The sequence below is a fragment of the Lepus europaeus genome, chromosome 7 (genome assembly GCF_033115175.1).
Source record: "Lepus europaeus isolate LE1 chromosome 7, mLepTim1.pri, whole genome shotgun sequence".
Classification (NCBI taxonomy): domain Eukaryota; kingdom Metazoa; phylum Chordata; class Mammalia; order Lagomorpha; family Leporidae; genus Lepus; species Lepus europaeus.
In genome coordinates this window covers 105313395-105329814 of record NC_084833.1, presented here as the reverse complement: position 1 = coordinate 105329814, position 16420 = coordinate 105313395, and the positions used below count along the sequence as shown (strand labels likewise).

At 40.8% G+C, this 16420-nt stretch overlaps 1 protein-coding gene across 6 annotated transcripts in view; it reads left to right on the top strand.

The window, feature by feature from the left end:
• Positions 1–16420, top strand: part of SIK3 (SIK family kinase 3) — a 242380-nt gene that overhangs the window by 170644 nt on the left and 55316 nt on the right. For all 6 annotated transcript variants that reach the window (XM_062197073.1, XM_062197070.1, XM_062197074.1 and 3 more), the window contains exons 5-6: positions 13397–13521; positions 14041–14164. In XM_062197073.1, the coding sequence (XP_062053057.1) occupies positions 13397–13521; positions 14041–14164 (249 nt within the window). The remainder of the gene's footprint in view (positions 1–13396; positions 13522–14040; positions 14165–16420) is intronic.

The following is a 16420-nucleotide window of genomic DNA, read 5'->3' as shown; positions in this document are numbered from 1 at the left end:
CACTGATCTTCTATCCATTTAGTGTTGTTTGAATTTTATTAGTGGATGTAGAAACCGAAAGGACTTTTTTCCTACCTTGATTCTCTGTATCTGATTTTCTTAAAGGATTATAAGCTCTTTATCTGCAAGTTGCTGTTGGGAAGGGACTAACGAATTGCCTAGAGTGTTACTTCACTTTGACTATGAAGAAGTCTTCATTATGTTGTATAAAGTATGACAGAAACTTCAAATGAAAGGATCTTCAAAAAGAATGGACTAATTACTTCAGCAGGCCCTTAATAGGTAGCAGATATTAGCAAAAGTCTCCATTAGTCCAGAAAATGGTCCTCATTTTTATGAGTATTGAATATAATTTATCAGTCCTCTTACAATCCTGAGAGGGGGCTGGCAGTTTGGCGTAGTAGGTAAAGCCGCCACCCCTGTAGTGCCTGCATCCCATATGGGCGCTGGTTCATGCCCCCCTGCTCTACTTCTGATCTAGCTCTCTGCTATGGCCTGGGAAAGTAGTAGAAGATGGCCCAAGTCCTTGGGCCCCTGCACCTGCATGGGAGATCCGGAGGAAGCTCCTGGCTCCTGGCTTCAGATTGGCTCAGTTCCTGCCGTTGTGGCCAACTGGGGAGTTGAACTCCAACTGGAGTGAACCAGTGGATAGAAGATACTTCTCTCACTCTCTCTCTCTCTCTCTGCCTCTCCTTCTCTCTGTGTGTAACTCTTTCAAATAAATAAATAAATAAATAAAATTTAAAAAAAAAAAAAAATCCTGGGCCGGCGCCGTGGCTCAATAGGCTAATCCTCTGCCTTGCGGCACCGGCATACTGGGTTCTAGTCCCGGTTGGGGCGCCGGATTCTGTCCTGGTTGCCCCTCTTCCAGGCCAGCTCTCTGCTGTGGCCCGGGAGTGCAGTGGAGGATGGCCCAAGTGCTTGGGCCCTGCACCCCATGGGAGACCAGGAGAAGCACCTGGCTCCTGCCTTCGGATCAGTGCGGTGTGCCGGCTGCGGCGGCCATTGGAGGGTGAACCAACGGCAAAGGAAGACCTTTCTCTCTGTCTCTCTCTCTCGGTGTCCACTCTGCCTGTCAAAAAAAAAAAAAAAAATCCTGAAAGTAACTATAATATTTTTATCTTTTTTTGTGCCTAACTGAAAAAAAAAAGTCCAGGTTGCTGAAATGGAAGACACAATTTGCTTAATAACACAGTCAGATAAATGTGATCTTTGGATTTTTTCTCTCAGGCTATGCTTACTTTTAACACCTCAAGTAGTATACAGGATCTCTCTCCAGCCAATGACTGCTCATTCTTGAGAGAGTCTCAGTGTTCCAGCGGATTCCTGTCATAAAAAGTGAGAATGACCTTTCTTGACTTTCCTTGCCTTTTCTAGTTTTTAGAAGTTAGTAAGTGAAGTGTTTGTGTCTTCTCCCATCCTCCTTAAATGGAATTCTTTGAGGGCCTCTGACTGAGTCTGTGTACTATCAGGGAGATAATAAGCATGCTTATGATTCAGTCATTCCATTTCTTGTTCAGTAATTGGTTACCACAACGTTTTGAACAGGATTCAGGTTTTCATTGTATTTGGTTAAATTCCCATCTGTTTTGGACCACTGGACTACATAGAATGTAAGTAACACAGTGTTACAATTTAAATTATCTTTTTTTTTTTTTTTTTTTTTTTTTTTTTGACAGGCAGAGTGGATAGTGAGAGAGAGAGAGAGACAGAGAGAAAGGTCTTCCTTTTTGCCGTTGGTTCACCCTCCAATGGCCGCTGCGGCCGGCGCATCATGCTGATCCAAAGCCAGGAGCCAGGTGCTTCTCCTGGTCTCCCATGTGGGTACAGGGCCCAAGGACTTGGGCCATCCTCCACTGCCTTCCCGGGCCATAGCAGAGAGCTGGCCTGGAAGAGGGGCAACCAGGATAGAATCCGGCGCCCCAACCGGGACTAGAACCCGGTGTGCCGGCGCCGCAAGGCGGAGGATTAGCCTGTTAAGTCACGGCGCCAGCCACAATTTAAATTAATGAGTGTAAAAATGATAATTCTTGTAATACCTCAAGATAAACTTCACCAAATTCATAAATTATTTTCATTTGATCGTAGTTTTTTTTTTTTTTTTTTTTTTTTTTTGACAGGCAGAGTGGACAGTGAGAGAGAGAGACAGAGAGAAAGGTCTTCCTTTTGCCGTTGGTTCACCCTCCAATGGCCGCCGCGGTAGGCGCGCTGCGGCCGGCGCACCGTGCCGATCCGATGGCAGGAGCCAGGTACTTATCCTGGTCTCCCATGGGGTGCAGGACCCAAGGACTTGGGCCATCCTCCACTGCACTCCCTGGCCACAGCAGAGAGCTGGCCTGGAAGAGGGGCAACCGGGACAGGATCGGTGCCCCGACCGGGACTAGAACCCGGTGTGCCGGCGCCGCAAGGCGGAGGATTAGCCTAGTGAGCCGCGGCGCCGGCCTTGATCGTAGTTCTTACATAGAACATTAAGATGTATTTCTAGGGCTTTAAAAATCAAAAATACAAAAACTATATGTATTATACACACATGTAACATTTAAACTAACAAACACACACTCATGCATGCACAGAGATATATATTATACCTAGCTGTCTAATATTATGTCTAGGCTGGTTTATTGGAAATAAGGACTATCCACATTCATAATGTGTTATTTGTAAAGAAGTACAGAAGTACTTACAAATACTGGCTTAAAATTTGTCATTGCATCATTTAAAAATAACATGAGAATAATTTAGATAACCAGTTTGGTTTTCAAGTGTTCCCGATACAGGTCATAAAAAGTTTTCATTGATTTCATTTTAGTATCAATCAGTGTATATGTGGCTTCATAACTGAACATGATATATAAACTTGAAATTAATACCTTTCTTAACACTCTGTAAGAAATAAGTGTGAGTCACTTGTAAAATGGGAAAATACGAGTTTGTCATAAAATTAATAAATAATTTTCAAATCAATTATAAAATTATGTACTGATGCAAAGTAACTTTTTTAAAGTTAGTCATTTTATCAAATTATAGAAAATATCAAAATTATTTTAAAACTTTCTTTCTTGGGAGGTTTTTAAGAGAATACATTACTTTTTAAAATTATTTCTTTCTAATGTTTTTATTTGTTTATTTTCATTTTATTTGAAAGGAAGAGAAGCAGAGTAAGAGATCTTGCAGAGTGCTTGTTCACTCTCCAAATGTGATAGCCAGGGCTGGACCAGGCCAAAGCCAGAAACTCACCACTCTGTCTGGGTCTTCCATGTGAGTGGCAGGGACCCAAGTACTTGAGACATCACTACTGCCTCCCAGGATACACAGTAGTAGAAAGCTGTATCAAAAACAGAGTGCCTGGGAGTTGAACTAGGCACTCTGGTAATGGGATGCCAACATTCCAAGAGGTGACTTAACTGCTATGCCAGACACCCATTAAATAGGTTACAGTTGCTTTACATTCTAATTCAAGTATAACACTTGGTTTTCTTGATCATACCAAAAAATTTTCTGAACTCTTGATAGAATCTTCCTCAGGAAAGAATCTCTCTCTCTCTCTCTCTCTCTCTCTCTCTCTCTCTTTCTTTCTTTAAGATTTATTTTTATTTATTTGAGAGGCAGAGTTACAGAGAGAGGGAGAGAGAGAGAGATCTTCCATCCACTGGTTCACTCCCCAAGTGACCGCAACAGGTGGGACTGTACCAGGCTGAAGCTTGAAGCCTGGAGCTTCATCCAGGTCTCCCAAGTGGGTGCAGGGCTGCAAGCACTTGGGCCATCTTCTGCTTTTCCAGGTGCATTAGCAGGACGCTGGATTGTAAGTGGAGCAGCCTGGACTCAAACCAGCACCCATATAGGATGCCAGTATTGCAGACAGTGGCTTTACCCACTACACCACAGCGCCCCCTACCCTCCCCATTGTATGCCAATTGCTGCCTGAACTTTCCTTAAAACCTATATGGGGATTAATTATATAGCTAGATGTGTAGGTGTTTCATGTGTATCTCTTCCACTTGGACTAATATGCTCCTTGAGGGAAGGGGCCATGTCTGTTTTGTTCATCTTGTACTAAGACACATTTGGGATCCGTCAGGAATTTGGAGAACACTTACTCCTATTATCATATTTACAGATTACCTTTCAGATTGCTTGCTTTTCAGATGTCTGCTGTCATTTTAATTATGTTCACTCTACTAGTTTTGATTTAAGAAAATATTTTCATAACTACTCTTAATTTCTGGGTAAGACGTTATAGCTCCTTAAATGATAGCCTGTACCTGCTTTCCTCCAAAAGTAGGCTTTTGGTTATTAGACCATATGTATTTTTAATTTGGGAAATTGTTAGAAATTAGAAACTTACCTGATGAAATGCATGAATTTTTATTGTTCTAATTGATGAAATTTAGAATGATGAGTATAATAGTCCTCACTCATAATTTCAAGAATTCCATTTAAGGGCTGACATTGTGGTACAGCAGGTTAAGCTGCTACCTGTAATGCTGGCATCCCATATTGGAGAGCCAGTTCAAGTCCCTGCTGAACTTCCCATCCAGTGTTTTGCTAATGCACCTGCTAAGACAGCAGAAGATGTTCCAAACACTTGGAACCCTGCCACCCACCTGGGAGACTCAGATGAAGTTCCGGGCTCCTGGCTCCTGCCTGGTTCAGCTCTGGCCATTGAAGCCATTTGGAGAATGAACCAGTGGATGGAACATCTTTCTGTCTACCTCTCTATTGCTCTGACTTTGAAATAAGTAAATAAATCTTAAAATAAAAAATAGCTGAGCTCAGTGATCCGATATGATAAGGTGTTTTTGGAGGTGGGAGATAACATGTCATTCACTGAAAATGCGACCATTCTAATGCTAGTCCAAATCAAATGAGCATATTACTTGACTTATTTTTTCCGCATAAAGGAGTTTGTTTCTTGTGTATATGTGCTTAAGATGTGAGTCCGTTGGTTTTGGCATTACTTGTTTATTAGCTCCTAGTCTGAAAGTTCAGCCAGGGGTCGGAGTGATTGCTAAACACTGAGGACTCCCCAGGACCTGTTTTCAAGAGTGAATTAATGTTGTGACTCCTGGGAACTTGGAAACTCATCCTTCATCACTACCGTGATTCTGAGAGCCACACAGTTGACTGCTGTTTTGTTTAATTTCAGATAAAGCCTTTGCGTCATGTGATTTCCAGGCTGGTAATACTGCCTAGGAAAGGCAGAATTAGTTTTTTTATTTGTGCCATGTTCCGTTTTAACAGGCAGTCTAACAGTCTCAACCCTATTTATACAGTGTCCTTATGCTAGTGTTGATCTTTGGTTCTCTAAGTCATTTCTAGCCATTTCTAATATCTAATAGCTCTCCCAACCCCCTTCCATTTTTAAAAGTCCATTGTGAAATAATTAAGGGCCAAAATTATTTCTGTTCTTCATCTTTGTCTGTGATTGCAATTGCAGTATTGGGATTGCGAGTCCTCAGAAGCTTTGAAATTTGGAAAAATGAAAGATCTTATCACAATATTTTCTGGTGAGGTTGTTCATTTAGGATAAATATTTCACCACTTGCCTTTTTCTCTCAGCTCCCTACTTCCAAGCTGTTGACTTACGCAGCAAGGAAGCCCAAGTTCCCCTTGGTTGGCTGTCAGTTGCAGTGGATACTAGCAACACTGAAGCTAGCTGAAGCTGTGGCTAGTCTGTTTACATCTGCTTTGGGTTGTTCTCTGGTCAGCCAAAGAGAAATCAAGGATAGTTCTCTGAAGAGGTAGACCAAATAAGAGAATTCCTGGTAGCAGGTACCCTGATTGTTAAATCAGTGCTACCCATTCTTCCTTCTTTCCCCCTTGATATCTTTGTATGTCCAGTTGCTGATATACTCATGTTTAAGGATACGATATTACTACCTTATAAAGTTCCAAGCTCTTGGTCTTGCCTAGAACAAAGAATTTCAAGTCTTAAAGTTGATAATAAGCTCTAGTATTTAAACTCTCCTTTGGAGACAGACATATGGTTCAAATTAAAGTCTACTGCTCTATATTAGAGAAAGGGACTTAAGTTGCCATTTTAGCTTACAAACAAATGCAAACCAACCAGGGTGTTAGGAGTTGGAACAGAAACTTAACAAATTATGTTAAGAACCACTTATAAGTGGAGAAATAAATGACCATAGGCCACATGAAGAGAACAGTTCCACCCATATCTCTTCTGTTGTGAGGGTGAGAGTATCCTGGTAACCAATTTCTTCTTCTGTAACTCTTCAGAATACTTGTCATTTAATTTTTATTCATTTATTTTTAAAGAGAGATCTTGCATCCACCAGCTCACTTCCCAATTGGACACAATAACTAGGGTGGGGCCAGGCCAAAGACAGGAGCCAGGAACTTAATCTGTATCTCCCACGTGAGTGGCAAGGACCAGGGTGTGCACTAGCTGGAATTGGGAGCAGAGCTGGGACTTGAAAACAGGAACTACAATATGAAATATGGGCCTCCCTGTTCTAAACACCTGCCCCAGAGTGTTCATTTTATTGTTGAATCTATAAATCATGAAACTTTCCTATTGCTAATAAATAAAGAGTAAAATATACTAAAGTATTTTTATTAGCATTAGTATCTGAAAATGATCTGAAAAGCATGACAGCTCAATGTTGTAGTTCTTATTGTTCAAAATCATGTTTTGAAGCCTATATTTAAATTTTAATTATGAGACAGGCATTGTGGCTTAGTGGATTAAAAGCCGCCACTTTGTTCACACACATCCCATATCAGAGTGCCACTCTGAGTCCTGGCTTCTCCACCTCTCTCTCTCTCTCTCTTTTTTTTTTTTTTTTAATTTATTTCTTTTTATTTGAAAGTCAGAGTTACACAGAGAGAGAGTAGCAGAGGTAGAGATAGAAAGAAAAAGAGAGAGAGAGAGAAGAGAAAAGAGAGGTCTTCCATCCGCTGGTTCACTCCCCAGATGGCCACAAAGGCCGGAGCTGTGCCGATCCGAAGCCAGGAGCCAGGAGCTTCTTCCGGATCTCCCACACAGGTGCAGGGGCCCAACGACTTGAGCCATCTTCTGCTGCTTTCCCAGGCCATAGCAGAGAGCTGGATTGGAAGTGGAGCAGCTGGAACTTGAACTGGCGCCCATATGGGATGCCGGCACTGCAGGCAGCAGCTTTACCGGCTATGCCACAGCGTGCCCCCCCCCCCTTTTTTTTTAAAGATTTATTTATTTTTATTTCCTCCACTTCTGTAGCAGCTTCCTGCTCATGTGCCTGGGAAGGCAGCAGATGATGGCCCAAGTGCTTGGGTTCTTACCACCCACTTGGGAGACCAGGGTGGATTTTCTGTCTCTTGGCTTCTCTTGGCCTAGCTAGCTTCAGCTGTTTTGGGCATTTGGGGAATAAGCTTACAAATGGAAATTCTCGGTCTCTCTCTGTTTCTCTACTTTTCAAATAAATAAATATATCTTTTCAAAAAATTAGCTAAAGGGGCCGGAGCTGTGGTACAGTGGTTTAACGCCCTGGCCTGAAGTGCTGGCATCCCATATGGGCGCTGGCTTGAGTCCTGGCTGCTCCACTTCCCATCCAGCTCTCTGATATGGCCTGGGAAAGCAGTAGAAGATGGCCGAAGTCCTTGGGCCCCTACACCCGCATGGGAGCCCCGGAAGAAGCTCCTGGCTCCTGGCTTCAGATTGGCGCAGCTCCGGCCGTTGCAGCCAATGGGGAGTGAACCATCGGATGGAAGACCTCTCTCTCTCTGCCTCTCCATCTCTCTCTTTGTAACTCTGACTTTCAAATAAATAAATAAATAAATCTTTGAAAAAAATTAGCTATAAATAATATAAGCATTTTATAGGGCATTTAAACAACAAGAGTTTTTTTAAGTATTCAAACTATAATCCCACCTCTGAAGGTATTACTGTCATTTTGGATATGTTTCCTTTTATCTTTTCTCCATATTCATGTTTTCTATAATTATAATGTGTATATACAATTTTATAGCTGCTTCTATTTCCATGCTGCTTAATATAATCTTGTTTGTGTATCAAGTAGATATACCGTAATTTACCCCACGGTAATTCTTTTTTTTAAAAAGATTTATTTATTTATTTACTTGAAAGGCAGAATGACAGATTCAGAGAGAGAGAAAGAAAGATCTCTATTTGCTGTTTTAGTCCCAAAATGGGCACAACAGCCGGTGCTGTTAGGTCCTGGGAAATCGGAGTAAGAACAACCTGCTCCCTCTGCTCCAGAGTCCCAGGGATTCCAGTGAATCCAATTTCTTGGATAGCATGAAATAAAAGTGGGCGAGAACAGGGAGCTATTCTTTTTTATCACTTTTTCCTCTTATTTTGAAATACTATGTTTATATACAGAAAATATTCCTTAAACTTAGGCATAGTCCTTAATGAATCACTAAAGCAAGCACCTGTACAATTACCTCTTACCTAAAAAGCGGAATATTTCATCAGTCCGGACTGCACCCCCATCACTGCCTCATGCCTCTTCCAGAAGTAATTTGTGTCCTGACTTTCATGTTACTTACTTATGCTCTTTATAGTGTTACAATTTTTTTTGATAAAATGGTTTTATTACTGATGTAATGCATCACTTAGGAGTTTTGCCTCAAGAGTTGCCATTTATATTGAATACAATGTGCAATAGGCCCCTCCTTAAGTGCTAAAGTTTTTCTTGTTTTGAGCTATATATGAATGGAATCTTATTGAATGCATTATTTTGTGTCTTATTTCCACAATATGTGTGTGAGATTGATTGATGTTAATATAGCTGTGATTAATTCATTATTCTATGGTATGAATGTACTACAAATCTTTTCTTCATTGTATCTGTTGGTGTATTTGTGGGCTTCAGTGAACATTCCTAAACAATCATCTTGGTATATGCTTAAACATTAATATGCATTCCTAAACATTTAAGAATATAAACCTAGGAATGAAATTGCTGAGTCATGCAGTACTAAGGGACTTAAAAGCATTCATGGATAATTCATGTTATCTTTTTTTTTTTTTTTAAGATTTATTTTTTTTTATTTTGAAAGACAGAGTTAGAGAGAGAGATCTTCCACCTGTTGGTTCACTTCCCATATGGCCACAATAGCCAGTGCTGGGCCAGGCTGAAGCCAGGAACCAGGAACTTCATCCAGGTCTCCCATGTGGGTGATTGGGTCCCAAATACCTGAGCCATTTTCCTCTGTCTCCCAGGATGCACCAGCAGGAAGCTGATCTGAAGCAGGCACTCCGGTATGGCTGCAGGTGTCCCAGATGTTGGATTAACCCTTGGTACCACAACACCTACCATCTTAGCCAGTTTTTACATCAGACAAAAATTCCGTGCTGTCAATTGTGCCAATTTTTGTTACGAGAATTTTCTCTCCCAAGATGGTTAATTTTTCTGTTGTTTTTGCATGTAAATAAAAACAACAAAAATCTTAGTAATTCTATTCCATATCTATCTGTTCCCCCTCCACGCCATCCTGCCTCTACTTCCTACTACCTATCCCAACATTCTCCTGGTGCTTCCCTAAATTACCAACAAGTCCACAATAGATTACTTTGCCTTTTAGCTGCTTTTGTTTTTTCCTTCCAGCCCTCTTAAAATGTGTAGCAAAATGCAAGCAGCTAAAAGAATGAAGAGAAGGTATTCTCTCCATCCCAGTTATTCAGTCCCTGAAGGGCTGATTGAAAAGAATTTAGCTTTCAACATGAGTTTCAGGTTTTGTATATGTTAATAGTTTGGGCTTCTCCTGCAGGGATATTTTAAATTTTGAGAAACCATTATAGCTGAATGGACAGTGAACTGATCAGAATTTTATCTTACAAGATAGAGGGCAATACTGAAAGGTAATGTGAAATACTTGTAAAGCGCCAGTAATAGGGAAGATAACGAAACTGTCAATTTATGATAATATGTATATTGAAAAGGGAGGCTGGTCCAGATCCTGTTAGGTTTGGCATATTCAAGAAAGGATTGTAGGACTGGCAATGTAGTACATAGTACAGTGAGTTAAGTTGATGATTGTGATGCCAACATCCCATATCAAAGTGCCAGTTCAAGTCCCTGCTGCTTTACTTCCCAATCTAGCTCTCTGGCACTTGGGCTTCTCCCACCCATGGGGAGGGAGACCCAGATGGAGTTTCTGGCTCCTGGCTTCGGCCTGGCCCAGCCCAAGCTATTGCAGGCATTTGAGGAGTGAACCAGTAGATGGACGATCTCTCTCTCTTGTCTTTTTCTATCATTCTGCCTTTCAAATAAATAAATAAACCTCTCTCTCTCTCTCTCTCTCTAAGAGTAAACCAGTAACATTTTGTTGTTGAATTTTTTTGAAATTTTGCTTTTGGCCATAGGCCTACCTATTTGGCTATAGCCAGTTGTTTGTCTAGAACATACTGTAGAAATAGGTGCTTCCCAGATGTGAACCTCTCTAGCTGTCAGGTCCTCATCAGATCGTTTATTCTTGTATGCTCATTTCTCATGTTGAAACCTAATAGTAGTGTAAGCCTGCCACCATTGTGAAGCTAGTTTCCTTTGATATTCTTTGTAAAGATTTCCTGTTTGTTAGATACCATAAACAAGCTCATGCTATTAAGTTTGTGCCTTCCCCTCTGCAGTGGAATGAAAGGATGGAAAGGTTACTGATTGTAGGTAGAGCATTAGTGGTTTAAACTGAGAAATTTCTTATATATTTTAAAGTGCTTATTAGGAAATTTTAAAATAAACTGGTTTTAACCGTTGCTTCTCTTACTGCATTCTCTGTTTAAGACACAAATAGAAAAGCTCTACAGTTCTTTCTTTTGGACTTTGCTATTCAGCCGCCCCAATGTCAGACTCTATCAGTTATAACAGAATCATCCACATGTGTCCTCTGCTCTGTGGAGAAATAGAAATTCAGTCGTGGAAAAAGACCCAGTGAAGGTCTCTGAAAATTAATGAAAAAAATTTATAAATATTTCTGTATAATTCCCAAAGACATCTACTTTGCAGAATTTCATTTATTGAGATTTTGGGCCCATTGTCTATTAGAGTGTGTACAGACTATTAAGTTATACATTTTTTTAAGTTGTACATTAAAGATACTGTTTCAAAAGTTGTAGGTTAGTTGGTGGAGTTTTAAAACCAGTTTAATTCATAATCAGCATTTATTAAGTTCCCACTGTGTTTAAATATTACATTAGGTACTGTAAGAAGAATAAGGTATTGCTAAGGAATTAAAGAGAGGGTCGATCTTTATGAGAGTCAGTTTTTAAGGAACTAGATTGGAGATCTATGTCTGCAGAGTAATGGAGGAGTGCAGAGAAAGTAGGAGATCCAGGAAGACTTCACAGAGGAGGCATTCATTTCCTTTGATGAATGAGAGCATTTGGTTTCTTAGAGCTATAATGATTCTAATTGTGGTCCTGACCTCCAGGCTCCTTGTGATCATTAAGCTAATTTTAGAAACTTAGGAGGAATGACTAGGAGGTGGAGGCTCGTAGTAGCTGGCCAGCTGCCATTGTCAGTGTGAGAAGGCTACAGAAGCCAGGAGCTGGGGAAAGGGTTGGCCCAGTGATTTTATTGCAGCTTCATTTCATGACCTTTTCTCAAGTCACTGCTATGTATTAAAAACACTGCGTGGAAACTAAGATGATATAAAACTGTGCTCCTTGCGTTCACTGACTAGTAGAAGGAACAAACACATAATACAACAAAGTTTAATAGACGGCAGAGTGATAATTGAGATGTAGAGCGCAGGGGAGGAAACTGTTGACTTGGTATTTTCTGTCAGTTAAAGCTTCATCGAGGAAGTAATATTTGACCAGGCCTTGAAAATGGGTGATGTTTTAAAAGTGGAAAAGAAAGGAAAAGGCTTGGCACAGGGAGGAAATTGCATAAGAAAGGCATGTAAACACAGGATGTGAATAGTGTAGTCATGCTAGCAGGGCCTGGGTAAGTTGGGAAGGTTGGGTGGAGCTAGGTTGTAAAGGACCTCAAATAACAATGCTAAGAGGTTAGGACTATTCTGTAAGCAGAAAGGAGCCACCAAATGTTTCTGAGCCAGGAGGCAAGGGGACCTGAATTGTGTAACATTTACTGTGCTGTGATGGCTTAAAGGGAAATGAAATAGACACAGGTAGTAATCATAGCCTTGCTCTAGGCCAGCAGTGATAAGAAAATGAGCTGAGATGGTAACAATGGAAATAGAAAGGGGATGGATTCAGAACACACTTACCGGGGTAGAAACAGACGTTTTATCAGCTTGGCTTGCGAAATGGGAAGAAGAAAGAAATTGAAAGTAAAGTTGACTTCATTATTCCTGATAACAGGGATTGTAATGCTTCCAGTGAGGATAGGAGCATCACTGGAAGAGCAGATTTGAGTTTGGAAAATGAGTTTGTGGTGTTTGTTTCCAAGTAAGTGTTAAACATTCATGCCAGGAACTTCAGAGTGGTCCTAGGTCCAGAGACAGAAATTTTGGTTAAATATTCCCAGACAAGTTATGGTAGAAATTGTGAGACAATAAGAGTGAACCCTGAGAAAATATAGAGCGTGGGGAGGGGTAAGTAAAGTCATAAATGCCCACCGGAAAACAGAAAGTAGAAAGAAATTAAAAGCCACAGGAGACAGAATTATCAATGGCAGAGTCAAACAAGAAGAGGGAGGGAAGACTTGCACAGAGTGGTAGGTCCTTAGCATGTGGGGATGGTGGGATTGCAGGAAGTGTGGTTTATAAATAACAGCATGTGTGTATCAGCTGCTCTCTGTTCTGTGGCCTGCCATCCTGGATGTTCATTTTCTCAGCATTCCTCAAGAGTCACCCCTCCTACCTACTCTCTACTCGCTCTTAAAAGGTGAGAGGAAAGAAAAAAGATAAAAGGACACAATATGAGGGCAAGAGAAAAGGGGGAAGGAGTTAAGTTCAGAGGTCGAAGTTAAAATGCAAACATTCTTGGTTCAATTTTATCTGTAAGTTGCATAGTCTTCATTTGGAATCAGCCGTCTTAATGATAGTATTATCATTTTCTCTAGTTTTTAAGTGGTCTTAAATATGTTTGTCATAAGAAGTAAAAATAATCTGAAAATTCTGGATCTATTTGAGAAAGCTTACCTGTATTTATTGATTATGATATAGTCTTAATATTAATCATTCAGTTTCATTTTTGTTCTTAAAAGGTACAAGTACCACAAAGCCCAGCCTGCCTAGATTTATGAAAGGAACAGTGCTATTTTTGCTGATGTAAACCAATCTTTTACTTTTAGTTAACCAGATATCTTGTGCATTCTAACTCATGTAATATCTCTTTCATTGTTTTTATTACAGGTTAGTAGTTGGCCATATCTAAACCTTCTCTTTTTGCCTTTGATAGTCAGACTTAATGATTTGGAATTTTTACTCTAGTGACTAGAAACAAGTGAGTTGTGTCTTTTTGCCTTTCTAGATTTTGGCTTTAGTAACCTCTTCACTCCTGGGCAGCTGTTGAAGACCTGGTGTGGCAGCCCTCCTTATGCTGCACCCGAGCTCTTTGAAGGAAAGGAATATGATGGGCCCAAAGTGGACATCTGGGTAAGTAACTGCTTTCTCTGATGTCCCACAATCCTTGATTGATGGCACTGTTCTCATCCTGGAAGGCCACATAATGCTGCCTGTGAATTGAGATCATGGTTACCTGTTCTTCCAATTCCCATTTCTTTATACAAAGTCTTTCCTAAGCAGTGTCTTACAGACAGAGCCCTGGGTTTCAGACTCTCCCATTTGTGTCTGCAGAATAATCCCCCGGGGCTGGTATGAGCAGGGGCACTTGACAAGGACCAGAAATTCTTTATATTGTTGCCATTTTCTTATTCCTGGAGGATGAGTACTAAGAGAAATTTTAGCTGTGACCCCCAATTAATGTCTGGAACCCAAGAAGAATGTTAACCATTCTAAAGATGATTGGCTTTGACAGTGCCACATAACATTTCTCATAAAACCAGAGGGAAGAGTTTGTTCTGTTACCTTGTGTGAGAATCACCATCGTCTAGCAGTGGTTTCCTTTGTTTCCTCTGGTGTGATTAATTGTATATACTCTCTGTTTGGATGCAGAGTCTTGGCGTTGTCCTCTATGTCCTTGTGTGTGGTGCCCTGCCATTTGATGGGAGCACATTGCAGAATCTGCGGGCCCGGGTCCTGAGTGGAAAGTTCCGCATCCCATTTTTTATGTCCACAGGTAAGGGAGTTGCCATTACACACCTATGACTGGATTCATGGAAAGTTAGACATGCTAAGTTATCCTAAATTACCATGGTAAGAATTTGGTGATGGAGTGTAAATAGCCCCTTAACAACATTTTGCTGACCCAGCACCTCCAGAAAGCAAGGTTCTAAAGGAATAGATTATATAGACTTTGCTATCCGACAGCCCTGCCTGGGTTTGAATTTAGACTCTGAGCTTTAGTTTCCTCCATAAATTAGCTAAGAGTTTTGTGAGGGCTATTACTATAAGAACTAAATTAAATAATGTATGTAATGAGTCATTAGGCCCATCACGTGGTGGCAATGCAGTAAATGTTCCTGTTTTATCACTGTCTTGCCCCCTTCCCCTTTACTGGGTAGTATTTCCATTTACTGTGGCTCCATTGTAAAATGGTTTTAAATGCAAAGATAAAATGGGTTTTGCATCTTAGATTGCTACTGCTTCATTTCCTACTTCTATATTATTTATCCTCCGGACTCCAATTAAGGGACATTTTTAAAAAAAGAGAGCAATAGGGTTAAAAAATGTAATACTGAAAACAGGTACTACATAACTAGAATCTACAATATTTCATCATCATTTATATACACATACAGACTCTTTTTGAAAGGCACATGTACATATACACACAGCTCCTATCTGCTAGTTTACTCTCTGAGTACCTACAACTGCTGAGGCTGGGCCACACTGAAGCCAGGAGCCGGAAACACAATCTGGGTCTCCCACATGGGTGGCAGGGACCCAACTACTTAAACCATCATCACCTCCTGCCTCTCAGGATGTGTATCAGCAGAAAACTGGAATTGGAGCAGAATCAGAACTCAGACCCAAGTACTCTGATATGGGATATGGGCTGGCCCCACCAAGTGGTGTCTTTCCTGCTTTGCCAAATACCTGCCCTGAAGAAAAGCATTGTAGAGACAGTGTAGAAAGTAGTATATGTTTTTAGTTTTACTTAATTTTAAGAAAAACATGTGCACTGGATTGGCAACAAACCATAAGCACAAATGAATTACATTTTAGAATAAATAGATGAAACTTGGACTAGATTTGAGTATCCATAGAATTGATGACTTATTAATATATTGAATAATGAAAAATGCTGTGTGAAAAATTTAAAAAGCTGAGTTTAGGATGGCGCTTGGGAGATTATTCAAAAGGGTTTGGTCAGAGAGCCGCTCCATTGAGAAAGTGGCATTTCAGCAAGACCGCAGAGAGGCGGGGGTGTGAGCTGTGCAGTCTGGGAAGTCCCAGTCAGAGGAGCATCAGGGAGGAAGCAACGTTGTTGTCAACCCAAGGGACATACCTTCTTCCTTCAAATGAAGAGTGCAAATGCGTAGGAAGAAGGCCTGTGTGCTGGAAAGTCAGGAGTAACAGGGATAAGAGAGGGGAGGTCAGAGAAGTAGGAGAAAGCTTGATTTTGGGGCCCAGTCAGTTCATGTAAAATGACTAGCTTTCAGGGCATTGTGGTTTAACGGGTTAAGCTGCCACTTGTGATACCATTATCCCGTTTGGGCACTAGTTCGTGTCTGGGCTGCTCCACTTCTGATCCAGCTGTCTTCTAATGCTCCTGGGAAAACAGCAGAGGATGGCTCGAGGCTGTGGGGCCCTGCACCCACGTGGGAGACCCAGAAGCAGCTCCTGGCTTCAGCCTGGCTGTTGCAGCCATCTGGAGAGTGAACCAGTGGATGGAAGATCTCTCTCAGTCTCTCCCTCTCTTTCTTATTCTGGCTTTCAAAAATGAATAAATAAATAAAAATTTTATTCTGAATGAAATGTCCAGGATTGGAGGGTTTGCACAGAAGTGTGACATATTCCATTTTTGTTTTTCTCCCAAGTTTTATTATGAAAATTTTCAAACATACAAAGAAGTTGAAAGAATTTTACAGTGCTTTTGGCTTAACGAAGATCACTTTGGCTACTGTTTTGCCTGTGGTCTGAAGGTATGGGGGCTGAAGGAAGAGACCAGTTAGTAGGAGACTTTTACAACAATCTAGATGAGAAATCTTGGTGGCTGGTTCCCAGACTGGGATGTACAGGTGAGAGCCGTGAGAAGGGGTGAGATTGAAGTGATAACTGTGTGCTCTGTGGCAGAACACTGTTCAAAGCTTTTAAAGACATTAACTAATTAAATAATTATAGCAACCATATAAGATATGTAATGTTGTCTTCTCCATTTAAATAGGTGATAAAACTGAAGCCAGAGAGGTTAAGCAGTTTTCTCAAGATA